Source organism: Dermacentor variabilis, chromosome 5 (assembly GCF_050947875.1).
Source record: "Dermacentor variabilis isolate Ectoservices chromosome 5, ASM5094787v1, whole genome shotgun sequence".
In the NCBI taxonomy this organism is placed as follows: domain Eukaryota; kingdom Metazoa; phylum Arthropoda; class Arachnida; order Ixodida; family Ixodidae; genus Dermacentor; species Dermacentor variabilis.
Genome location: NC_134572.1, coordinates 178,397,486 through 178,424,820, shown reverse-complemented (window position 1 = coordinate 178,424,820; position 27,335 = coordinate 178,397,486). Strand labels below are relative to the sequence as shown.

Genomic DNA, 27,335 nt, shown 5'->3' with positions numbered 1-27,335 from the left:
CGTGCGGCGATCGTCTATACGCTATAGTAGGGGCGCTTATAGTACCGGTTCTGTTCGACGCGGGTATCGGCGTCCCCCGGTCTGTAGTCCGTCGATGCGATCTGGTCGTCGTCAGTCGTTGCTAGTGTCCGGCGTCACCGATGCCCCGGCCGACGTGACGAAGGCACGGTCGCTGAAGGGCTGTCGCGCTCCGGCAGAGCGCGGCTCGTGCCGGCTGGCGCTCCCGGTGGGCGCCGGCCCAGCGTAGTTCTCCGAACGGGACGGTGACTGGCTGTAGCCAGCCTCCGCGCGTCTACGTTCAGCGGCACAAACGCTGACGTGCCCTGGCAGGTAGGTCCGGGCCAGCGGTAGTTCCGGGGACGTCGGATATCTGCTCGCCGAGCCTGGTACTCGGGCGGGACGTCGATGTGTCGCCTAGGAACTGGGGCAGGACCCAGAGAGGCGATCTCCGGCCGTCTTCTCCTGGAACGCTGCGCCCTGGCCACCACGTCCTTCCCTGCGCGCGCCCCTTCTCCAAGATGGCGGCTCCACGCGCTCGCTCCACTCCTTCTTCCTCGTCCTCTTTCTTCGTTTACGCTTGTCACTCCTGACAATGGCCCCCTGTTTTCCGAGTTTTCGCTCCACGAAAACTTCACTCACTGCTCGTCACCTCTTGGGTTTACACGGACACTGCACTTCACTTCCCTACACCACATATAGCTTCACTTCGCCGCTTCGTTCACCCCCATCAATGCACTTCGCCGCACTTCACTGCACCCACCACATATAACTTCACTTCGTCGTTTCTTAATTCACACCATCACTACACTTCACCGCACTTCACTGCACCCACGCTCACATCACGTAAGTTTCTGCCGAGTCTTAAAAATACGTCAATGCCAACGACAGCACCATTCACACGGCCTTGTATTCCGCGAGTGTTTGAGGAAGACTCCTCAGAAGCTCTAAACACTATATGCATGCGCAGGAAGCTGTTCCCCAGTATACGAACATGTTCACGAAGTAAACACGTAAACGAACATATTCTGCAAAGTCAGTGATGTCCTTCGCGGCACGTTCACTCACTTAATCCGCGTACTCCTGCCTACCGGTTGTTGTCTGACATCGATACAGCCCGACAGGAAGCTGTGCACTAGTCCTGACTCTCGACGCTGGCGCTTCATCGCGACATTGCCTCGAGTAGGATAATTTAGATGAAACCAGGAGTTGGGGCGGGACCCAGCCCTGCATGCCCTGGGCTTGTCAAAGTGGTCGGACACAGCGATGATGCATCCATTGCTCTTCAATTCTTGAGTCCGTCTTTTCTCACATACGCTCGGTTTAGACATCATGCTTGTTATCTTCGCCTTCCGAGGCGTAATTTCTGTTGTTGGGATGTCTGCTTGGTAGGGGCTTTCAGCAACCAACTCTGTCATGACCATTCCGGCGTCCTTTTGAAATGGCTGCTCAATAATAGGCGTAGTCTCTAGAGGTACCTTTGATACCAATCCTTTTGGTGTGGTTCTCTGGCATATGTCGCAAGATCACACAAACCGTTTAATGTCACTTTGCATGCAGGGCCAAAAGAATTCTTCTGATACTCGGCTGGTCGTCTTTCTTACTCCTTGATGGCCAGCCATTATAGTGTCATGCGCTAACTCGAGGACTGCTCTTCGTAAACTCGCTGGCACTACTAGCTGTCGTGTTTCTCTTCCCTCGTGGGTTCTGGCTATTCGGTACAGTAATTCTCCAACCTTCTCAAACTTATGTACGACCCGGCTCTTCTTATTCTGAATCCATTTCCCTAAAATTTCAAAATAATGTCGGAGCGTACTGTCCGCTTCTTGCCTTTTCGTCATTTCTCTCGCGGTAATATCGATGCCGGTGCCTGAAGTATTCTTTATACCGACATCTTTCCTATCCTGGTTCCTTGTGCTTTTCTCTACTGACAATATGCTAGCTTCTCCGATATACGGATCCGAACTTCTTTCGTTATCTCTGCCCCCGGCTTCGGTGGATTCATGCTCCATCCTACGTGTAATCTGGATATTGGGAAAACTCCAGAGGGGATCTGGATCATCCACTCTTCTGACTCCTGGCACATTCCCAAGAATGACGTCGTAAAGCGGTTCTTTGACGCACCGGGCTTCAATCCAACCGCAATAATAAGGCGTCAAAAGCAACACACGAGCCATAGGCATTCGCCGTACTGTACCATCCGCCAATCGAACTGGTGTTTCTGTACCAGTGATATCTCTGTCCGACACCATGGATTGCCTTACCAGAACAATGTTGGACCCAGTATCTCTTAGTACCGACACTTTTCGTCCCTGCAGCATTCCCACTGCTACTGGCATCGAGGTTTCCGGGTCTTCTGACCTCGGAGCCGTCGTGACAGCACTTGCCTTGTCGCTGGCCTCCTTCTGTTTTATTCGCGTACTGTCAACAGCAATGGCATTTTCGCTCGCAACAATGCAGGCAGTCTTATTTTCTGACTTAGCTCGGCAGGTTCGTATTGTATGTCCATGCCGTCCGCACCCCTCGCACTTCAACGTCGAACTGCGAGTACGACCCAAGGGGCAATTCACAGCCCGATGCCCTATCCTGTCACACATAAAACATTTGATTGTGCTTCGAGTCTGTTCTCTCTCATCTGGTGTCTTTTTATCTTCCTTCCCCTTTCCCAAATTCTTTTGGCCTTGGGCTTCTAAATAGCGGTCGGCGTGTTCAGATAGTTCCGCCACCGTCCTCAAGTTGCGCTCTTTCAGGAATATTGCCACGCCCTGATGACACGATGCTAGGAACTGTTCTGCAATCATGTTGTCCCTCAAGTCTTCGAATGTCTTCTCTATGTTAGCCATCTCCAACCAACGATCAAAGTAGTTGGAGATTCGAGCAGCGAATTGCTGGCCTGTCTCGTTATCGTGTGGCTTGGAGCTTCGGAATTTATCCCGGAAACCTTCGGCTGTTAGTCTGAAGCGTTGTAGGAGAGCCTTCTTTACCTTGTCGTAATCTAGTGCGTCAGTCGCTGACATCCGGCTGTACACGGCCAATGCTTCCCCCACGAGACACATACTCAATCCCGTCGCCAAGTCACTCTTCGGCCAGCCTTGTCCAGTTGCTATTCGCTCGAAACGCTGCATGTAGGCATCTAGGTCATCTCGCCTTTCGTCAAAAGGTGCGATAAGCTTTTGGGGACACACTGTCGCTATTCTCTGAGGTAGCACGTCTGAGCTATTTCCTGCCTCTCCTCCACTGTTACTCATGCGCAGCTGCAATTTCTTTTCTGTAAGCTCTTTTTCCAAAATCAAGTTCCTATATGCCCGCTCGTCCGCAGCCTTCGCTCTCTCTTCCTCTTCCTTCGCAGCCTCTCGCGCCTCTGCACGTTCTTCTCTTAATCGCTTCTGTTCCTCGTGATACAGTGCTATTATGGCCTCAGCCGACATGCCCGCGGCATTCCCAGCCGTCATCAAACGTTCAAGGTCCATTCCGCTGCTCAAGACAACCCGAGGCACGTGACGAAGTTAAAGGGATCCTGGCAGGCTCGCCAATGTTGTCACGCATAAGTTAACGCCTGGTACGCTTGCTTGAGCGGGCGGAAGGAACACATGAACACAAGGTGCAGCACACACAACATTCGTTCGATTTGGACTTTTAACTACAGGAACACACGGTAACTTTCGACACTTATTGCACACAGAATGCGTCCTCCCTTCCTAAGCTTTACGCACGCACTACCGCGTTTACTAACGTCCGTGCGGCGATCGTCTATACGCTATAGTAGGGGCGCTTATAGTACCGGTTCTGTTCGACGCGGGTATCGGCGTCCCCCGGTCTGTAGTCCGTCGATGCGATCTGGTCGTCGTCAGTCGTTGCTAGTGTCCGGCGTCACCGATGCCCCGGCCGACGTGACGAAGGCACGGTCGCTGAAGGGCTGTCGCGCTCCGGCAGAGCGCGGCTCGTGCCGGCTGGCGCTCCCGGTGCGCGCCGGCCCAGCGTAGTTCTCCGAACGGGACGGTGACTGGCTGTAGCCAGCCTCCGCGCGTCTACGTTCAGCGGCACAAACGCTGACGTGTCCTGGCAGGTAGGTCCGGGCCAGCGGTAGTTCCGGGGACGTCGGATATCTGCTCGCCGAGCCTGGTACTCGGGCGGGACGTCGATGTGTCGCCTAGGAACTGGGGCAGGACCCAGAGAGGCGATCTCCGGCCGTCTTCTCCTGGAACGCTGCGCCCTGGCCACCACGTCCTTCCCTGCGCGCGCCCCTTCTCCAAGATGGCGGCTCCACGCGCTCGCTCCACTCCTTCTTCCTCGTCCTCTTTCTTCGTTTACGCTTGTCACTCCTGACACTAGCCAAAAGCACCGTTATGACAGTCGTCGTCGGGACGTTCATTTCAGCCCTGGGTCACTTGTCCCGCTTTGGTTACCCTCCCGTCGCGTCGGCCTTTGCGAAAAACTGCTACCGCGATACGTCGGGCCATACCCAGTTCTTCGCCAACTCACCAGCCTCGCATATGAGGTATCACCTGTGACTTCGACGTCTTCTACCCCACCGAGAACTGATATCTTGCACGCTTCGCGACTAAAGCCTTATAACTCGCCCACTGATTCTACAGTCTAGGAAGCATCGAGACGATGCTTCTGACGCCGGGGGTTAATGCCACGTACAAGTTTGTGCCGCTCTGGACAAAAAGGACGTTGGGAGGTGAAGAGGAGGTTGAAGCGTCTCGATGATCGGTACATATAAGGTTGTTTACCTAAATCATCATTCGATTGTACCTTTAAATTCGTGTTCTGATAGGTACTGGTTGTCTGCATGGCGTTTTTAGGTTCTTACGCGTTTTTCACGGTGCCAAATATTGTATAAACACAGTTTCTCCGTTCTTTTTTTTTCTATTTTGTTTGTTTCAGTTCGACGTTTAGATCAATTTTTTTTCTGTTCCTATAGTGTCTTCCTACATTATTTGCATTGTACACATTGCATTCACGCCTAAACTTTTTCATGCGCCCCTATGTAATGCCCCAACGGGACCTTAAGGTACTCAAACTAACTAACTAACTAACTAACTAACTAACTAACTAACTAACTAACTAACTAACTAACTAACTAACTAACTAACTAACTAACTAACTAACTAACTAACTAACTAACTAACTAAATAAATAAATAAATAAGTTTCGTTATGTCCAGTTTTTTTTATAACGAGGTTTGACAGCAATTCCTTGTTTGGGCACTAGCAAACACCAACAGTTCTCATTCGGTCTCACCTCGCGCAGCGTTATTATTATTATCATTATTATTGGCATACGCTTTGAAACGGGGTGGTGATAAATTGCCACCAAGCCTGCTTGAATTAACCAGGTATGCACTATACGCGATTTTTATTCTAGCAGTTTTTGTATACCTCTCCTTAATCTTCTTTCCCTTCAAAACTTCTCTATCTGCCTCGTAGCGTTAGTTATGTCTGTAACGGATCCAGTCGTATCAATCTCATCCCTTCCCCCCCCCCCCCCCCCCCACATTTACCAGTACTCGAAACGCCTCTTGCTCAATTTCGACTGCTGACCGGTTGGCGCTTCTAGAAGGTCTTGAGGAGGGACGTCTTCAACATCGCTGATGGCGCGCTTTATTACACCTGAATTATCACACACCTTCGGCGCAAAGTTAAGCCTTGCTATCGTTTTAAGTGCTTCGCCTTAGGGCAAAATTCACAAGACTATTTTTTTCCCCATCGAAGCTGCCCAGTTGACGTTGCTTTCAGATTGGAATAACGTTAAATGTGCTGAAGGGTATAAAAAAACAAAATTTCGACCTATTTATCTTTTTGCATGATATGTGCTCATAAGTTTGTACTACAAACAAGGCAATATGTGGCAATCGGTCTGATATTCCCAGCTTTTTTATTTTTCTAACCCTAGTATTCGAGTCGATTAGAAATTGAGCCATTCAAGCAGCCTTAAATTTATTGCAGACACTGTATACCACCCACATCTTTTGTAGGCTCGTAGATATGCGGTTTTGACTGAAGACAGAGCCAAAACTTCGCAACGACGGGTCCATCAACTTCAGTCGACGCTGGCAACACATTTGCGGGAAGGCAAACAAACCAAATTGTCTCATGTCGGAGTCAGCGTTGTATGGGTGTCAAATGTTAACCTATAGAGATGTTTCCATGCTCGTGGACATTAACAGTATAACGTTGCAAGCTAGCAGGTTTTCCACCAGCACAATCGGCTTTTCGCTCACCGTGCCGGCTGCCAGTTCTGCCGGGCACCAGCAACGTCGTTAGCAGGTTTTCCGCTGCTCCCTTAATCTGCACATTACAAGCTGCATTGCAAGCACTCCATCGGCAGACAGCAGACAACTGTACTGTCACAAAATTATTCATTCCTATTTCCCTAAATTTTCTTTAATTTCGTAGAGGTCATGTTTTTCGTCGTCATCTAAACTACCGCGTATTGTTGTATTGTTCGCAAGCCGTTAATGTGCTTTACGACTAAAGTATTCGAGACAAGAACATGACGACGTACAGAGCTTTATGCGCAGCCTTTCAATAAGTGTCGATAATGCAAAGATTGTAAAATGCGTATCACCAATATATTCGGTCTTCGTTTTGTTCGTGTTTTATTGTAGTACGTAAAAAGAAATTGCGCTCCTCTTTTTATCCGTGCCGTTTTTTTTTTCCGCCTCGGCAAATGGGGCAACCCTAATGGGCAGCAAAGCTCGAACATTGCGTGTTTAAACAAGAAAGAGCTGCTGTGGTCACAGCATGTAACACGATGAAACGTTGCTAAAGGAATAGCTGTCTCAAGGTCAGGTCACAGGAGGTGCCTTGTTCGCCGCCGAAGTGCTGTGCTTATCGGAGGCTTGCCAACCAGGGAATGGTGCATGGCGGTCGCCAGGCCGCTGGGCTAAAAAAAAGAAAGAACACGCAAGAGAAAAATAAAAGCCAACGTTGCAGTTAGACAACCATCACTGCCATCGTTACCATTTGTACTATTATTTAGCAGGAACTCGATTACGAGTGAAGTAAAAAAGCATATAGACATGTCGTAATAAACCATCGCTTCATCTGGCGGACGAAATACGAGCCAATACACATGACACGGTGCTTGTGAACTAGCAAAATCGCAGTGCTTGTGAAGGTTAAATCAAGAATAGGAATCTACGTAGCAATCGCCAGTACGAGTGTTGCTCTTTACTCGCAGTACTTAATTTGTTTATTTATTACTTAACTACATATTTTATTCCTATCACACTCAGGTTTTACCTATGCGTAGCAGTTTAGACGATAGGGGTTATATTGTTAGAACTGCACATACGGTACGGCACTGCATATAAAACATGGTAAATATATCAAATGTTGTGTGTTACATAACTTTGAAAAATCCGCTTTGAATACCTAGTAAGGTTGAATCGCCCATTAGTCAGAAAACATTAATGCGGTGTGGAATCGATGCATCTCTGTGTATAGAAAGGCAAGTGATGAGGATCAGGCAGGGAGGCTAACTAGGCTGAGCCCGGTTGTCTAACCTGAACTGGGGAAAGGGGACTCCAAGATGAGAAGGGGGAGAGAAGTTTGCAGTGTGTACGGAAGCCCCGGCAATGGGGCGTTCGTCATTCGGTTCACCGCAAGCGGTCGTGTAGGCTGGTGCATTTTAAAGAACGCAGCAGCGATTTTGTGGCTTTCCACATCGCAAACGCACGAACCAACGGGCCCCGGTTCCTCTCTTCTGTTGCTGTCATCTAAGCGTCCTAAAACAGCCGAAAATGCAAGTCATCCCATCTTCGTACGAAGGGCAGTCGCACGGGAAGTGCTTCATGGTTTCCTATACGGGGGCCACATGCGTTGCAATTGGAATTGTCCGCCATTTCAATTGGGAATGAGTAGACCTACAAGGAACGCCTACTGGCAGGCCGTATACACGGTAGTAGTTATCGGGTGACGAGCAGATGGTTCCATTCCCACGATGTTTTCGGAAGTAGCGAATGGGAGTATGTGACCGTGTTTTGGTGTGCTATGATCGCATTATAAAGATAATCTATACACGCAGAAATGTAATGGGCAGGTAATGGTACGCGTCACCGAAGGTGTTCGTTATGATCATAAATTTGGGCGCGGCAGTACCACAAGAATGCAGACGTCTAACCCGCTGTCCTTCTTCAAGCAGTTTGCTGTCAGCATACTCCTTATCGGTGAGGATGCGCACACCGGGCTGCTGCCGGAGGTGATCAGCAGAACGCATATCAACAACACCGGTTTCCACGCGCCAGATTGCTCCTACCATCCGTGCTGGAGCAACTGGCCACGTGGTTCGACGACCGGCACGCCCTGCTGGACACCTGACCGGCATCGAGCGCCATCTATATACGGTCTTTCTTCCCTGCCGGGAGCCATTGGGCACGGCAGTACCCCAAGAATGCAGACGTCTAACCCGCTGTGCTTCTTCATGCAGGTGAGGAGGCGTGAAGATAAGTGTTTTAGGTCTAGTAACCCCTTCTTGTTGGTGCTGCCGTGCCCGCGGCTTGTTGTTGCAGTTGCCTATGTTGTATTGTTGTTGTGGAATTTTCTTTTAGTAGCTGGTGATATAGAAGAGAATCCAGGCCCCGAGTTAAGAGGAAGCTTTAGCTCGGGGGCTCCTATCTAAATACATGTAAAAGGAGACTTCGTTTTTCTCAGCAACCACCGCACCAAATTTGACGAGGTTTGTTGCATTTACAAGAAAAGCTCAAAATCTAGTGACTGTTGGTTTCGAATTTTTGAGTTAGGTCGTGAATTTTTATAAAAAATTGGCAAAAATTGAAAAATTTCAAAAAACGAAACTATCAAGTTTACAACTCTATAACTCAGCAATGAAACATGATATCACAATTCTGTGAATTGCATCTAATAGTACATCTAAAGCGGACAAAATTGGTATGTTACACATGAATATAAAAAAAATTAATCATAGGGACATACAACGTTTGCAAAACCGTTGTAACCAACGTAACAAATTCACGTAAGATGTAAAATGACATACTGAATTTGTCCGCTTTCAATGATCTAATGGGTTCCGTTTACAGAACCGCGATATCAGTTCTTGATGCAGAGCTATGAATTTGTAAACTTCGTGCTTCTATTTTTTTCAAACGGTCAAATATTTGAAAATCGTGTTAAGAAAATTTAAGCCCTAAATCGAAATTCCGCTTCCAACAGTCACTAGAATTTAACTTTCTCTTTCAAATGCAACAAATTTCATCAAAATCGGTGCAGGGGTTATCTCAGAAAAACGTTTTTGCGTTTTACATGTATTTGAATAGGCCGCGTCGGAGTTGGGCCCGAGCTTTAAGCCAGACTGCTAAACAACTAAAGGAGATCGCAACCGATATAAAAGATATCAAAGAACATCGGCTAACCGAAATTGAAAAGAAGCTAGACACCCTCTCCAAACTTGAAGAAAAATTAATCTCATACGAAAAGAACACACCGCAGTTGGAAAAAGCTTTTAAAAGATTAGAAATCAGGGTTGATGATTTAGAAAACCACAGCAGAAGATCAAATCTTATTGTTTACGGACTTCCTGAGGATGAGGGCGAGAACAGCTCTATATTGGAACACACTGTCAATCAAACAATCATCAAGGAAATCCTTGGCTTGGAGCCAGTTGCCATCGAACGAATACATCGCATAGGGAGGCCGAATAAAGACAAAAACCGACCAGTCATCTTAAAGCTACTTGACTCAAGTAACAAACCAGCGATACTGGAAAAAGGCTATAAACTCAAGAACACTAAGTACTCTATAGATGAAGACTTCCGTCGTAGAGTGCGGGAAAAGAGAAGAAAACTCTGGGAAAGCACTAAATCAAACCGTGAGAAGGGTGAAAAAGTATCCCTATTCTTTGATAAACTGTACATAAACGTCAGCATGTTTGTCTGGAATGACGAAAGAAATGTGAGAGTCGAAGTTCAAAAAAACGCCGAAAGAAGTCGACCAGTAACTAGAAGCCACAAATATTAACAGAAATAACACTACTGAATGTGAACGCGAGAAGAATTGTAAATAAAACTGAAGCATTAGAAAACCTGTTACTCGAGCACAGCCCTGACATTGTTGCTGTTACTGAAACATGGCTTTCACCAGAAATATACAGCCACGAAATAGCACCCCCAAATTACTCATTTATCCGTAAAGATCGACCAACTCGAGGCGGTGGCGTAGCTCTGCTTATTAAGAAGTCCTTACCCTTTGTATTGATGCCCGACGTTCCAGATGTCGAGGCTGTGTTCTGCAGGATTATGTGCGATGATTTTGCTATACTTACTGGTTGCTTTTACAGAAGTCCTCTTTCTGGTCACGAAAGTGTTATTACTGTACAGGAGTTAATGCAGAAGCATGCTAGCAACCGAGTTATTCTAATGGGAGACTTCAATTTACCTGATATTGACTGGAATACCATGCACCACACTTCACTCTCATCAAATTCGCTCATTGATTTGATGCTAAATTTCGGGCTTCATCAAGTTGTAACCTCTCCTACGCGAACACAAGGAACAAGCGATAACATCCTAGACTTAATATTGATTAGTGATAACTTCCCCCTTGATCTACTGAACTCAGAGATCATAAACGGTATCTTAGACCACAACATACCAAAATGCCAGCTGCCCCTCGGATGCACTGCAACAGCCAAAACTACTGAAATTATTGTCCCTAATTTTGAAAAAGCAGATGATTCCGCTATACTAACCTATTTAGCGCATGAGTACTAAGAATTTTACGAAACTGCCAACGATAGTTCTGTTCACGTCAATGTTCTCTGGCTTCATTTCAAGCGTATAGTATCGCACTGCATGCGTCATCACATCCCGAAAAAAAAAGTTAAAAATCAAACAAAAGAATCCTTGGATAACACGCGATATAATTCACGTAAAGCGCAGAATAAAACGCTTGCGGCGTAAGATGAAAAAGAAGGGTGCAAGTACACAAACAAAATCGCAACTCTCCCGCGCTGCCGACGAACTCAAGTTAAAGACCAAGCTTGCGAAGCATATATATTTCAATGAAACATTGCCTAACCTTATCAATCACAACCCTAATCGCTTCTGGAACTTCTTTCGCGCACGCCCCGCAGCGACACCAGATCGTCCACGCGAGGAAAAACTGGCACTCGCTGATAAATTTAACCAACACTTTCAATCAGTCTTTACTAAAGATAACGACACAATTCCACATTTGCCACCCTCATCATTTCACACTATTGACACATTAACAATAAACGACTCCGGTATACTTAAGCAGTTACTTGAGTTAGACGTCAAGAAATCAAACGGTCCTGATAACATTCCCAACGAGTTCTTGAAAAGATATGCTGAATGTAACAGTAAATATCTTGGCCTTATTTACCACAAGTCCCTTTCGACGTCAGATCTACCTGAAGATTGGGAAATTGCCGAAGTTGTACCGATTCATAAGTCAGGCGACACTAACCTGCCATCTAACTACAGACCAATTTCGCCTACCAGCACATCATGTTAAATTTTGGAGCACATTATTCTCAAGCACTTAAGCGCACATTTTGAAGAACATATTCTAGTAGATGTTCAACACGGTTTTAGAGGAGGCTTATCGACAATCACTCAGCTAACAGAGGTCGTACACAATCTTGCTTTAAGTATTAATAATCATAATCAAACTGACCTACTTTTACTAGATTTCAGCAAAGCGTTTGATTGTGTGTGCCATACTAAACTAACTGCAAAAATTACAGCTGCGATTGGCGATGGACCCATTACTGCATGGATAAAAAACTTTTAATCTCACCAATCCCAATTTGTCGTCATCGAAAACATCCTATCTGCTCCGGTGCCTGTCACATCAGGGGTCCCACAGGGCTCGGTAATAGGTCCGCTGTTATTTTTACTTTTTATCAATGACATTACAAATAACATTGGTTGTAAAATCAAACTGTTTGCAGATGACTGCATAATATACAGAGAAATACGTAACCACCAGGATCAAGTTCTGCTCAATAATACACTAGCAAAAATAACCGAATGGTGTGATAACTGGCAAATGACCATTAATGCAAACAAAACGGTTTGCATGACAGTAACGAGAAAAAGCACCCATCGCTTTTCCACTACAGACTTAACGGCAGCCTCGTAACTAGAGTTCAACAGCATAAATATCTTGGTTTAACAATAACGTCCGACCTTAACTGGACAGCACATATTAACAACATTACTTCTTGTGCATTACGAAAACTCTTCTTTCTCAAAAGGTACCTGTGGTTGGCAATAACTAACGTCAAACTTTTAACTTACATTTGCGAGACCTGTCCTTGAGTATGCTAGTGTCGTATGGTTCCCGTACACTAAAACAAACATATCTAAACTGGAAAGGATCCAGAGAAAGGCAATTAGGTTTAACTACCGAAAATACCGGGGCAGTGATTCCTCTACACTTCTTCTAGCACAGTCAGGGCTTGCAACTTTGGCTGTACGAGCAAAACGAGCTCGTCTAAAATTTCTGCATCAAATATTACACAGCCGACTAAAAATAAATGCCTCTGCATATGTTACTTTTCTAAATCCCGCGTACTTCGTCATAGTCACGCATATACACTAAACGAGTTCCTTTGTAATAACGATACTTTTCAGTCTTCCTTTTTCCCCCGTGTTGTTCGCGTGTGGAATAACCTAGATGCATCTATAACTAACAGTATCGCAGTCTGATCTTGTTAAGTTATTAGACGATGAAATAAGTAGTTAGGAAATAATAGTTCTTATGCATATATAATCGTCAGAACTCCCATTTTCTGAACTATAGCTAAACATTTACCTCATTTGTTTCTTTCTTTGTTTTTATAACATTGCAATAATCCTTACGTTCATGTAACCTGAAGCGTACTATTTCTGTGAGTTGCTCTTGTTATTCATATTATTAGTGTTGTAAAAGTGTGCATTGAACCTGTTTGATGTATTCCCATTTACATGTTTTCATGTTTCATGGTATATAAAACATGATTTGTATGTACAATCATATGCCCACCTGCTATGGTCTCGATATGAGACTGGCAGTATTGTAAATAAATAAATAAATAAATACCATGAAGTAATCGAATGCGAGTGATCTTACGGCTAGTAGCCGTAAGCTCTCCCGCCTTCAGCTACTTCACAACATTACTAGAGGCCGGAAGGGGGATGTTGGGACGAGTTTCATATTAGTTATCGTGGCAGTTCGATGATAATTAGACAGGAGCAGGCAATCCGAACGATTATTCATGCTCTCTAATATTTAACGATATTCGTCATACCGTCTATGGTGCGAGATATCCCGCATGTGCAGAGTGTGCGGTTAGTGTTGCGATGCAGCCGCACCGAACGTATTTCTCAAGTACACAGTGCAGATTTGCTACAACAAACTCAAGATAGGAAGTGCACGTCGTTGCTTACTTTGTAAATACGCTGAGCCCCTACAACAGTAACAGAAGTGCGGGAAGTTAAACGTAAAAGTTCGGAAGCTTGCAAAACGAAATTCTGTCAAACGCCTTTAGAACAAATTGATTGGGTCTTTCCAAATTCATCATAAAGGTCACTTCATTATAAAGATCACGCACCGCTAGAGCAGGCTAAGCGCGCTCAATCGGGCAAAACCTTTATTTAACATAAATTCAACAAAGACTTCGTGGAATAAGGCGGCACTTTCTTCTTCTTTTCTTGCGCACTTTGGCGCAATACGCGGCTGCAGCTGACCTCAGAGGTTGATGACATGCTTCGCCTCGAAACGCGGAAGCGAAGAGATGTAAAGATGAAGATCGTCTATTCTCGCTCTCGCTATCGGAATTCTTGGTTCGTTTACCCCCTGTTCACCAGTGGTGCCTTCGTTGACATTCGCGTCCTATCCGCCGTAGATGACTTCGATGACGACGTCGGTCGCCGGTTACAGTTACGCCGTCGCCAACTGCGACTTATTTGTCAGACGCCGCACGCGCTGGGAGGTTACCACAAACATCGCAGGAATTGAGCAAGTGCTGAAGCAGCAGCGCACCAGGACTGTAACATTCGCTGGCATCGGCACGATCATTAAGCGCATTGTTACCGTTGCCTCGTATGCTGCTTAACGTGGTGCTCGTATTAAAAGAACAAATGAACAGCCGGAGACAACTAAATTACTTGCTTGTGCAGGCAAACTCGTAGTAGTGGCCTTCACCGTAGCGGCGGTCACAGTACATAAAGAAAACAGGCATTCGGCTGGGACATAATCAATACTTCTTTGCACATGTCACTTCAATGTAGAAGCGTTCGTTGCTGAGCCGTTCCATTGGTTAGAGCTGGCGCGCGCACATTTTCCACAGAGACATGCAGCGTGCGCAAGAAGCTGTTCATAAATTTCACCTATTTGTGTTACTTACGGGTGAGTAGATGATCCCGAGGTAAACGTGTGGTCACTTTCAGGTGGAATAAGGGCAAAGCGGGCTGCATAACCTCCTTACCTTCTCATACACATGTCAACACTCAACATCGATTCCTTCCTGTTCAGCGCGCAGGAATCCTTGCCAGAGGGTCAAACCCAGGAATAGTGGGTGTTGCCCTTTCGGCCCTTCGTTAAACATCACCGCATTACACAAGCGTAATTCAATGGGTAGCTTTATCAAAAAGCATACTCCGAAAGATAACCGTTGCTAACAAAAACTTGTTGAAACTGGGCCGATCTCGTGATATATATATATATATATATATATATATATATATATATATATATATACATATATATATATATATATATATATATATATATATATATATCGGGGTTTTCTTCGAAGTTCAGCACGCAGGACCCGACGTAACATACACAGGACAGAGACGGCGCACTTTTTGGAACTCTGACGAAGGCTGGTCCACCAGCCAAAAACGTTTAGCAAAGAATTCGTCCAAAAAGTTCGTCGTCTCCTTCCTGCTTATATATATATATATATATGCCGAAAAGTCAATGTCAAGAAATTTCCCACGTTTTCTTAGCACCTAAGAAACGGGAAGGTGAAAGCCTTGTAAAGCCTACACTGATTCACGTTAATCCACTTTATTCCACCTCAGTCCAACGTAATCCTCTTTAATCCGTATTACTCGATTTTAACCCCCGCTCCTCCACCGTCATACTCGTTAATCCACTTTAAACCGCCCCAATCCGCACTAATACCCTTTTATCTACCTTAGTCGACCTTAATACACCATAATACACCTTAAACCTCCTTAATACACCTTAAACCATCTTAATCCGCCTTAATCCACCCTTCTCTACTTTAATCCACATTAATCCAACCACTCATCAATCGTTAATTAAATTTTCTACTCAATAATCATCTCTTATACACGGCTAGACATGCTTTTGTTCAATTCTGGCCTTCCTTGAGTCACGTGATATTAGATCTAAGGCTTTTTCCTCAAAATTCCTGGGCATCAAAGTAAAGAACGTGCAAGCGCTGTTTTTACCAACTAGACGACCATGCTCCGCCTTCAACAAGTTTTCTCGAGTGCTGAACACAAATGAATTCAGTTTTCAAATTACCGGCTTTATCATACTACAGCTCACCATCGGGATGTGGCATGGTGATCTGCACAAACATTCGGGATGAAGGCCAAAAGACTGAAGAAACAGTGCTTAGTGACGCTTACTACTAAGTGACTTGAACTGTGGCGACCTCGTTGACGAAAAAAAAATACATTGCAGATCCAGAGCACATGCTGCAATCTATATGAAGCAATTTTAGTGAAGCGGAAAATTAAACCACGTATAACTAGCAGCGGTGCGTACCACTGTGTTATCTTTGATCATACGCAGCGTGCAACCTCATACAAAGTTTACCCACGACAAATGTCATGCAACCTTTTTTTATTGCGATAATGATTATATGGACATTCCAAGCATATTTATGCAGTCGGCGTCGCCGTGCCGTTCCGTATAAAGTCCACGGGCAATAACACCGTCGCCGCGCGCCCTACGCTGTATGTGCGGGTGAAAGTGTGCGAGGGTAGTCGACGATCGCGGTTCAATCTCGCCCGCGCGAAAAGGACGAAGGCGAAGAACAAGCGCGCCGTCTTCGCTCGCGCGTGAGGCACCCAACGTTGCGAGGCGCCGGGGGCAAGGGAGGGAGAGGGGCGGCCTTTTACTCCGTCTGCAACTGCGCATGTGGCGGCTACACGTGGCCGCGCGGCCGTATCTTGCGAGCGATCTGCGTTGGAGGTGGAGTCTAGTTGCTTCGGCGGCTCGTATAGCTTCGTGCGTGCTGTGTCCTCGGCGTTCGCTCTGCGCTGAAGTGATAGACAGCAGGAATGCCATTTCGCTCGCTGCAGCTGCCGCGTTTCCTCATGCTAGCGTTTTGACAGCGACTGTGCGCAGTCAACGAGTGTGATGTGTTCATGTTTGCTGTGCGCGCATGCACCATGCTTATTACTTTAGTTAGCAAACGGATGTTTACAAACTGATACGGCCGGTAAAAGCAGTATCCTTTCTTTAAACGGATGTCTGCTAATTTGCTATCGCAATCGATGCTTCGCCTTTCGGGCGAAACTGCTTTTTTGTTTGGTCACTACACCACTCCCAAGGCATGCCGAAATTAAAGACTACCAGATGGTCGCACCGTGTGACACGTCTACGCAGCGATGTCCCGATGATTATGGCGCTGTATGGCGCTTCCCGATGGGAAGTTTGGTGATGACAAGTGAATGCTCAAAAAAGCATGACACATATCTAGCCAAGGTTAAAGACCGTGTACTTCTGTCACAGAGGGCACATTCTGGAGGATTCGCCAAGAGCAGGCACACACACAGCGGCACATATCAAATTGATAAAGCGATGGAAATCATGTAAACCAAGGAATCTATTGAACATAATGCGCCATTCCATTAGCAGGTCGCTGTGCTTTTGAGATACCTGCCAGGCGACATTATTGAAGCGACAGTTTCTTTACCTGCCCTACCGGCTTCGACGTGGCTGTTTGCTGGGACGCTCAGAATTCCGGGTGATAGGTTTGTTGATACACACACGGAAGTGTCGTGTGGTTGAGTGGCATCGCACACAGCGAACACCGGCACTGGATGCGTGAACCGAGATGGCCCGGGGCTGCAGGTGAAGTACGAGAACGCAGACGCGAGCTCTGACACAAGCACGCCGTCGACACGTCGCTGCCGTCATAGCCATCTTTTTGTCATGTTGTCGTTATCATGCCTCCGTTGTCACGCAGTCATTATCATTCTGTCATCGTCATTCCTTTATATCGTCCTGCAGTCACAGGGTGTCTACCAAGTTGACATCTCTAAATTGCCTGAGTTTTCCAGGTTTTCCCTGAGTACCTCTGCGAAATTCCCTGGGTGACACAGAACTTCGTTTTATGTCAACACGGGCTGACACCATGTCGCCCAACGCTTTCACTCTCTAGTGAGAATGTTAAAAAAAGAAAAAAGAAACGACTTAGTCCAGTTTGACTATTGAGTAGTGTTTATTTTAATCAAAAAGGAAACAGAAGAGAGGTGTTAGTAAAATGCACAGCTAATAAAATATCTTCGAAAAATATGGTAAAATCCATTGAAAATCGAGTCTAACATTCTCAAATACGAATAAAATGGATATGCATACAGCAACCAGTATTTCTGAACATGAGCTATTTCTAACAACTAATAGCAAGCTCGTTGGATATGAACGCTACCTCTCGCGGTGGCACTGACATACGTGGTGTGGGCCGTTTTCATCCAAGACATCGAATGCTTCTCTCTGGCGAACGTTCCGTGCCATGGAACACGGTTGCCGCCGTCCAGACGCAGTGGCCACAGCACTTCGCAGCTGGCTTGTCGCCGGATGATTTCGCCAGAGAAGCAGCCCGGAAGTTTTTCCCCCAGTACGACGTGTCGCTTCAAACAACCAATGGTGCTTCCTTGGCAGGCATTCCGGCACATATCGACAAGTTACCATCTACAGCAGACTCCAAGGGAATCGCAAGCTCTTTCACCATGCCTGAGTTGCTTGCAGCGATAGATGATACCAGTCTGAAGACAGCAGCTGGTCCAGACTCCATTACTTATGAGGCTTACAGGAGCCTGGGTTGCGCTGTGTTGCCTCAACTCCTCGACACCATTAACAACGTATGGCTAGATGGCTTGCGCAATCAGGGTGTAGACGAGCCGCATGCGAAGTACTGAAAAATATCTATAGCGGCCCCACAGCCACCGTAGTCCTCCATAAAGAAAGCAACAAAATCCTAATAAAGAAACGCGTCAAGCAGGGAGATACGATCTCTCCAATGCTATTCACAGCGTGTTCACAAGAGGTATTCAGAGACCTGGATTGGGTAGAACTGGGGATAAGAGTTAATGGAGAATACCTTAGTAATTTGCGATTTGCTGATGATATTGCCTTGCTTAGTAATTCAGGTCATTAACTGCAATGCATGCTCACTGACCTGGAGGGGCAAAGCAGAAGGGTGGGTCTAAAAATTAATGTGCAGAAAACTAAAGCAACGTTTAACAGTCTCGGAAGAGAACAGCCGTTTGCGATAGGTAGCGAGACACTGGAAATAGTAAGGGAATACATCTACTTAGGGCAGGTAGTGACCGCGGATCCGGATCATGAGACTGAAGTAATCAGAAGAATAAGAATGGACTGGGGTGCGTTTGGCAGGCATTCTCAGTTCATGAACAGCAGGTTGCCATTATCCCTCAAGAGAAAAGTATGTTTCGTGCCGTTCGCGCAAATTATACGATCGAGCCAAGTGTCAGTCAACACAGAACCCCGTTACTTTATTTGCTGAACTAGTTATGCGTTGTGGGTAGGAGAGGGAACACGTTTAAGATAGCTTTCGAGGGCATGTCCGTTCATTCCATCATTAGTGGGCATGCGCAGTAATATCGAGTTGAACCGCGATGCGCATGTCTTTATAAAACACGATACATCCTTTTTTCTGTACAAACACAAAAGTGAAAATATCGCACGGCATTGCGAGAGGTTACGAACATTGCTTAAAATTGCTGCCGTATTGGAGGCGCTGTGGAGGTCTTCTTTGCCGTGTTGATCTCCTCAAAAGCGGACTTGTCTCATATGATATCGTCGGTGCACCTCCGTTTGACGACGTATGTTGGTTTGCAATGCCGTCGTTGTCGCTTTCGTCGTCCGTGGAATCTCCGGTGGATGACTCCATGCTAAACGGTTCGGCTGTCGCAAGAAGGTGCTGCCGGTTCCGACGCAGCATCTTGCCGTCTTCTGTCTCTACTCGGCATGACCTTGGTTGCTCCGCTCGCATCACTCTGGCTTTGGTATCCCATCGGTCTCCGCACACTCGCACGACTTGTCCTTTCCGCAAAGGATCCAGGGAGCGTCTCGGTTGTTCCGTCTGTCGATGCTTCCGCACAGACGTGCTGGGTACTTCCGCAAAATCAGGCAATGGCGTTCGAAGCCGTCGACCAAATAGCAGTTCACCTGACGATCTCCCGTCTTCCAGAGGACATGACCTGCAACTGAGCAATCCAAGCCAGAAGTCCTCTCTTCCTTCGGTTGTTTCTTAAAGGATTCTTTTAACCACCTGAACCCCTTTCTCGGCCAAGCCATTTGAGCATGGAAACCGCGGGCTTGAGGTGACATGCTAGAAATCGTATCTTTTTGAGAAGAGCAGAAACTCGCAGCAGGAGAATTGTGGTTCCTTGTCAGTGCACACTTCTTTTGGTATGCTGTGTGTAGCAAATATTGCGCTTAGTTTATCAATCACACCGGCTGCTGACGTGTCCTGCAACTGCTCAACCTCGGGAAAATTAGACAATGCATCATACGCACAAAGATAAAATTTCCCAGCGTACTGGAATATGTCAACACCAATCCTACACCAAGCATGCGCAGGCACAGGGCGGATAAGAAGGGGTTCGCTGTGTTGCTTGTAAGCATGCTTCTGGCATACTGAGCATTTTGTAATCAGATTTTCGACATCAGTGTTCATACCGGGCCAGAAAACCAAAGGACGCGCACGTTCTTTGCACTTATTTAGTCCCATGTCGCCTTCATGGATTGTTCTCAACATTTCTTGGCGCATGCTGGTTGACACCACGACCATGCACCCTTTTAGTATCACCCCGCTTACTGTTGACAGTTCACTTTCGAAATGCTTAAGCCGTCCCTGCACAGGTTGGTTCTTCTGAAGGCACGTGACGACACTATGCAAGTAGCTGTCATTTCGTGTTTCTTTGGATAGGCGCTCCAACGTGGCATCGCTTACAAGTGGCGATACAACACCTACGACGTGAATCTCGATGTCTTCTTCTGCTTCATCCTTTTGAGTTTTTCCTACAGAGGCACGTGAAAGCTGGTCTGGCAATACGAACTGCTTTCTTGGAACAAAGTGCAGAGTGAAATTGTATTTTAGCAAACGTAAGAAGAAGCGCTACAGTCTCGGTGGCATGTCAGCAATTGCCTTTTGCGAAATATTGATCAGGAGGCGGTAGTCGGTTTCGAGGATGACCGTGCGTCCATACACAAAATGGTGAAATTTCTCGCACCCGTATACCACAGCCAATGCCTCCTTCTCAATCTGCGAATATCGTTTTTGGGTGTCGGAGAGTACTCGCGAAGCCTACGCAACAGGTTTCCGAGCGTCCCCGTAACGCTGTAGCAATGCTGAGCCGATGCCATTTTGCGATGCATCCGAAGCTATTTTAGTGTCACGCCTCGGGTCGAAGATAGCCAGAGCTGGCTGGCTGCTTAAAGTTGCACAGATATGGTTCCATTCTGTGGCATGGTTATCCGCCCAATCGAAAACACTGTCTTTTCTTATCAGGTCTCGGAGGAACTTATTTTCTGCGAGTGCCGGTACAAACTTAGCGAAATAGTTGACGACACCTAGCATTCTATGAACTCGTTGTCCCTCGGTGGCGGTAGATGTAGAACTGATTCGACGGAATCAGGGCTTGGCCGTATGCAATTTTCGGAAATGACATCGCCAAGAAAATAAATTTCTGGCACGCTAATTTCACATTTTGAAGCATTGAATGTTAATCCCGCCTTACGCGCGGACTGGACTGCTCGTAGCCTTTCGACGTGCTCTTTTCTTGAAGAGCCCCATACTAGGATGTAGTCAACGTGCACACATACACCAGGAATCCCGTCAAAGATCTCGTTCATGTACCTTTGAAATACTTCGGATGCTGACGCTATGCCGAAAGGAAGCCTGAGGAAACGATAACGCCCAAACGGGGTCGAAAACGTGCAGATCCTGGATGTTTCTTCATGTAACGGTATTTGATGAAATCCAGATTTGGCGTCTAGTCGTGAAAAATATCGCGCTGCCGCAAGCTCCGCTTCTATGTCATCGCGACGAGGCATATGTAAGTGCTCCCGCTTGAGACCTTCATTAATTTTCCCAGGATCCATGTATATACGTAGCTGACCGTCCTCCTTGACGATAACTAACGGACTTACCTAGTCTGTTGGCTCTTCAACATTGGCAATGATGCCTGCCTTGAGCATCCGGTAGAGTTCAGCCCGCAGTGGTTTGAGCAGCGCCAGGGGTACTCGTCTAGCCATCTGGACCGTCGGTACGGCGTCTTGTCGCAACACAATTTTGTGCAGCCGCTGAAGGCATCCGGTGCCGGTGAAGACGTCGTTGTATTCTTGCATGAACTCTGTAGTTCCCTTTGTCGTCATTGCATCAACCGACCTGACAAAGAGCCCCAGGCGCTCGCATGCTTCGAGACCAATAATCGCGCGCCGCTTCTTTACAAAGAAGAAGTCGACTTCAGTCGCTGTCTTGCCGACTGTGACCTTCAATCTGGCTACCCCGAAGTGCTTGATGATTCCTCCCCCATAGGAGCGTAGCACTGAATTACTTTCTCTTATTTGTGCCGTGGGCTGTAGTGCGCGGTACATACCATACGGCAGAAGGTTGGCATGTGCACCGGTGTCCACTTTCAAGTTGATGCGCTTGCTGCCGACTAGTGCTTCTGCTACCCAGTCACGATGGCTTTTGAGAGTATCTACCGATACGTCCAGAATCGTGAAGTCTTCGTCAGCATTGACTTCTGCCACTTGCCTGTTGTTCTTGCATTGCACAGCAAAATGGTTCTTGCCTCCGCATCGTCTACAGGTGCGTCCAAACGCCGGACAATTCCTCGAGCCGTGCTCCCGGCCGCACCTGCTGCATTTAAATACTGCGGATGCAACAGTTTCCTTTGGCCTTGCTTGGATACGGTCAACTTGGCGCTGTTCGCGTGCCCAAAGTTGATTTTGTGCATCTGACAACTCGGCGGATTTGCACACCTGCTCAGCTTTCGCCAGTGTCAATTCCTTGTCCCTTAGCAGCTTTTGGCGCACTTTGTCGTCGCTCGTTCTAAATACAATTTGGTCACGGATCACTGCATCTTCCATTACACCTAAATTGCATGATTTCACCAGGTGCCTCAGGTTCCTTGTGAATGGTTCAAAGGGCTCACCTTCTACTTGGACTCGTCGTCGAAATAGGTACCGGTCATGTATTTCATTCACCTGCGCCTCGCAGTACTCATCGAATTTCTTGATAACGGTCGCATAGTTCATTCTTTCGGCGTCTTCAGTGAAAGTGAAGTTGTTGTAGATTTCCAACACATCTTCGCCTCCCAAACTGAGCAGTAGGGCAGTGTTCGTGCTGTCATCCCGAGGCTTGTCTCTTGGCACTGAGGCTGCTAGGAAAAGCTCGAATTTTGCTTAAAAAGCTTCCATTGTTTGGCGATGTCGCCACTCAGGCGTAACGGTTCAGGAGGCTTTAAGAATTCCATCACGGGTGGCCGCGCACTTCTGACACCATGTTTCGTGCCGTTCGTGCAAAGAATACGATCGAGCCAAGTGTCAGTCAACACAGAACCGCGTTGCTTTATTTGCTGAACTACTTATGCGTTGTGGGTAGGAGAGGGAACACGTTTAAGATAGCTTTCGAGGGCGTGTCCGTTCATTCCACCGTTAGTGGGCATGCGCAGTAATGCCGAGTTGAACCCCCCCCCCCTCCCCCATGATGCGCATGTCTTTATAAAATACGATACAGTATATAGCAGCTGTGTCTTACCAGTACACACCTACGGGGCAGAAACCGGGAGGCTTACGAAAAGGGTTCTACTTAAATTGAGGACGACGCAACGAGCTATGGAAAGAAGAATGATGGATGTAACGTTAAGGGATGAGAAAAGAGCAGATTGGGTAAGGAAAGAAGCGCGAGTGAATGACATCTTAGTTGAAATCAAGAAATGGAAACGGGGGGGGGGGGGGTGCATGGACAGGATATGTAATGAGGAGGGATGATAATCGATGGCCGTTAAGGGTTACGGACTGGATTCCAAGGGAAGGGAAGCGTAGCAGGGGGCGGCAGAAAGTTATTGTGGGCGGATGAGATCAAGAAGTTTGCAGGGACAACATGCCACAATTAGTACGTGACCGCGGTAGTTGGAGAAGTATGGGAGAGACCTTTGCCCTGCAATGGGCGTAACCAGGCTGATGATGATGATGGTTAGATGGCGTTGTCCCTCCGGGCTGGAAATTGTGATCCCGATTCCGAAACCAGGTAAGTCGCCGACCGACCTTGGCAACTTCCGACGCATTTCCCTAACGTGACCGTTGTGCAAGCTTGCTGAGAAAATGCTAGTCGCACTACTCTCGTGGTGGCTAGAACACCACGGTTCCTACCACCCTACTCAAGTTGGCTTCCGTCCATCAATAGGTACTGAAGATGGGCTGGCTGTCTTGGCATCCTCAGTTTTATCGTCAACTCGTAGCCACAATGTCCGTGCTGCCCTCGCTATGGACGTCGAAAAGGCGTGCGATAACATCAGTCATGCTGCTATCTTGGCTTCAATTGACATGCTGCATTTTCCCTCTAGAGTACGGAAAATTGTCGAATCTTTCCTTGAAAACCGACACTTTGCAATTCGCCTCAGTCGGCTCATTTGTCCGTGTTCGTGGCGTACCCCAGGGATTGGCATTGTCAACCACATTATTCAATATTGCTTTCATCCCGCTTGCATGGCGCTTACACGATGTACCCGACATAAAGTTCTTGTTGTACGCTGATGACATCACGGTTTGGACCACTCATTGTGACCTGCACACCCAAGCCGCTGCCCTTCAATCAGCTTTAGATATTACGTCGACTTACGCTTCTTCGGTCGGCCTTATGCTTTCGGTCAGCAAATTTGCTTACATGTCAGTCGTCAATCGCTGGGGCGGGCGTAAACTCTCTGCAACACCCATTCGTCTTCATCTGCACGTCAACAATGCTCAACTATAAATATTCTGGGTCTGACGGTCCAAGAGTCGGGAACCGGAACTGCTTGGCTCTCCAGCGCTAAAAGCACTCGATTCAGACATTGCGTCAGATTAGGCGCATTGCTCCTAATACGGGCGGCGCCCGCTCATATGTTGCGCGACTGTTGGCGAAGGTGGTAGTGCGACCACGCCTTGTTTATCAAGCCCAATTCGAGCATTTGACGAGGGCACAATGGTATTGCCTTGAAGCTGTTAATCGCGAGGCAATGAAGATCACCACTTGCCTTCACTGCATCACCCCGATACTGGCTCTCCAAGAGAATGCACAGCTGAACACACTCGACGAACTGGCGCAGCAGCGACGTGATGCTCGCAGGCCAGCCTTTAACACGCAACGTGTGCTCTCAAGGCTTACGCTTTCTCGTACTCCCTTCTACCACCACCATCGCCAGTTCTTCCTTCCTGGAGTTTTGTACAGCTGAGCGATAACAAGCCAACTGATATACGTCGCCCGACATCAACTCACGCGGCGGCGTCACTTCGTGACCGAATTATAGCTCAAGACGCCCACCTTCCGCTTGGCTTCATCGTTCTTTACGTTGATAGCAAGCATTCAGGACTGTGAAACGGCCACTGCACTTTATTGCCCTTGCGCACCTGCACTTAATAAGACGTTCCGGTTTGAAATCCAAGAGCATCATTCCTCCTTTTGTGCTGAGCTCCTTGCTGTTCGACAAGCGTGGTGCTCTGTGGCCGCCTTTCCCATGCATCCCTATGGCACGCATCGTCATCCGCACTGATGCCCCCCAGGTGACGCGGTTTCTGCGACGCGTCATTGCAGGCCTGAAATATGTCAACCGATTCATCTTCTGGCGGCACGCATCCCGCAGCCAATCTCTATCGAGTGGATCCCACGCGGTCTTCTAAGCTTCCAAAACCGTGCGGATTCTGCGACCCGTCAAGCGCCCTCTCCATCGTCACTGCCTCAGCTCTTTCACCTAGATGATGCCACCCTCCTTTTAACAAGAAAGGAGCACCTCCGGCGCCGCACACGTGCTGTCATAACTTGTTAGCTGCATTGTTACATTGTTAGCTGATTTTAGTAGCCACGTCTTAACGCCTTAAAGAAACGGCTGTTTTTAGTGTTTAGGGGGGGGGGGGGCGGAAGGGATGGGAAAGCAGTAGCGGGTTTTCTTTTTCTGTTTGTAAAGCCTGGTGTATCTTGGGGCAGGGTGGCCTTGTGCTCGCTTGATTTGTGGTTCTGGGTCCGGCACTGTTCTCGAGTGATTGCTTGCCCAAAGAGGAGACGCGAGCCCTGTTCGCAAGTGCAGTTTCACCGGACCGGACCATGGTGGAAAGGCATAAAAGAGCGCCACGAGGACTCATGAACGACTCCAAGGAATCTACAAGCTATGAACCAAGGGTTCGTCACCCCGGAGGGAAATTCTGCTGCTGAAACGGCGATCCCTCGCCCAGTGGCTGCTGGCCACTACGCGTTGGGATCTTCCTCTTCCACCGGAGATGCTGTTACGGTTGGCTTGTAGCACCCCGCGCAAAAAACGTGCTCAACCATCATGCCTCATCGAAACAGAGGATGGATTCCTAATTTGCTATGGTTGTCTCGAGTGGTTGCCGGTCTGGCGGGCGCCCTGCAGTGTTCACAGGCTCCTTTGTGTATGCGCGTGAAAATCCTTTCCGCGAAGTGTCCGACTCCAGGGGAGACCCTTTCCGCGTACCAACGTCGCCTGAAGAAAGGATCAGCCGCCCATCGCGGACCTACGGATTGCCACCAGCAGAGGCAAGCAAGTGCAACGTCGCCTAGGAAAGTGGGAGCAGCCGCAAAGGAACAACGGGGACGTACAACATCGCCCGGGAGAAAAGTAGCAGCCGCAAAGCAACGAGGGGGACTCAGTGTATGTCACGTGATGTTAACGTGAGCAAGATCCCGCCTACGATTTTAGTGGGGCTATTTAAGGGGTCTCGCAATGTACCTTTTTCATCATTCATTCTCTTCTTCTTATCCTTCACCAACCATTGAATAAACAGTGCAAGTTTCGCACTAGAAATCATCTCGTCCTTGCCTGGTCGCCATGGTCTACCGGACGCCTGCAGCCCGCCGACAACGCCACGATACCCAATAGTAACGCGAGGAAGATATCTGCTACGGCACCGGGACTGCGATGTTCGGTGAGTAGCAGAAAACGCGCACTGACACACTCACCCGCACTTGCTGCCCGGCTAATGTCATGACGGTTTGGTCTAGGAACTTCTTGATGCTAGATAGTGGCAAGTGCACTGGAAACGAAAGGGAGCAGTAAGACGCACATTCAAAAAAGGTATGGCATATGGTCACGTTTGTGCCATGAATTAATGCACTGGATTACGAAAGAGAAGCAGAGGGAAATCGCACACTGAGAAGACCGATAAACATACACGCGACGCAACTTGAGCAATAATATTGAAATGTCCAAGAATTTAGCAGAAAAAAATAACATTGATTCGTCGCGACGTCACATCACAGTCGCCGTAGGCGTGGAAGTCTCTATAACGAAATTATTTTTGAACAGTTCTGATAGCGTCCACGCAGCAATGATCGCTAGTGTACTGTGAAATTGTCATATTCTGCGGCCTAAAGCTAACGGCACTGGGCGAGAGCGCGCTCGCAGCGAAAGCAAAACATTGTGCGCGGACATGTATGCAGACGTGCAGTCGGTCGTTGCGAACCCGTGCGATCGCTGCATTGAGGCTTCATTCTGTTATGCTCCATTCGGTTGTATACAGACAGCCTACTCTAAGAACACATTTCACATAGCTCTCAGCGTTTGCCTACCTTTCACGCAAGAAGCCGGTTCAGGAGACCATCGCGGCAACCGTGCGCAGTGGCCTTCACTGTACGTATTCGGTAAAGAGATAGCTTCTGTACACGATTGTGTGCTTTCAGTTTGCCCAAGATTATTATATCGACAGTCAAAAACTTCCCTCGTTTTGAGAGTATACTTACATAAATGCCCAGGAGAGCTGCCGCGTGCTGTTTTTATTTTTCACTGTAAGCAAAACCTATGAGGAGCGCGCCGCGTGATCTCTCATACTACGCAAGGGAGGCGATTCGGA

The 27,335-nt window shown here is 47.4% G+C and overlaps 1 protein-coding gene across 4 annotated transcripts in view; it reads right to left on the bottom strand.

Annotated features, from left to right (window-relative positions):
* Positions 1-6,372: 6,372 nt before the first annotated feature.
* The window catches only part of LOC142582045 (uncharacterized), a 170,152-nt gene continuing 149,189 nt past the window's right edge, over positions 6,373-27,335 (bottom strand). For 3 of the 4 annotated variants that reach the window (XM_075691463.1, XM_075691464.1, XM_075691466.1), the window contains one exon: positions 6,373-6,888. In XM_075691463.1, the coding sequence (XP_075547578.1) occupies positions 6,796-6,888 (93 nt within the window). In that variant the 3' untranslated portion in view covers positions 6,373-6,795. The remainder of the gene's footprint in view (positions 6,889-27,335) is intronic. The other variant, XM_075691465.1, reaches the window with a different exon arrangement.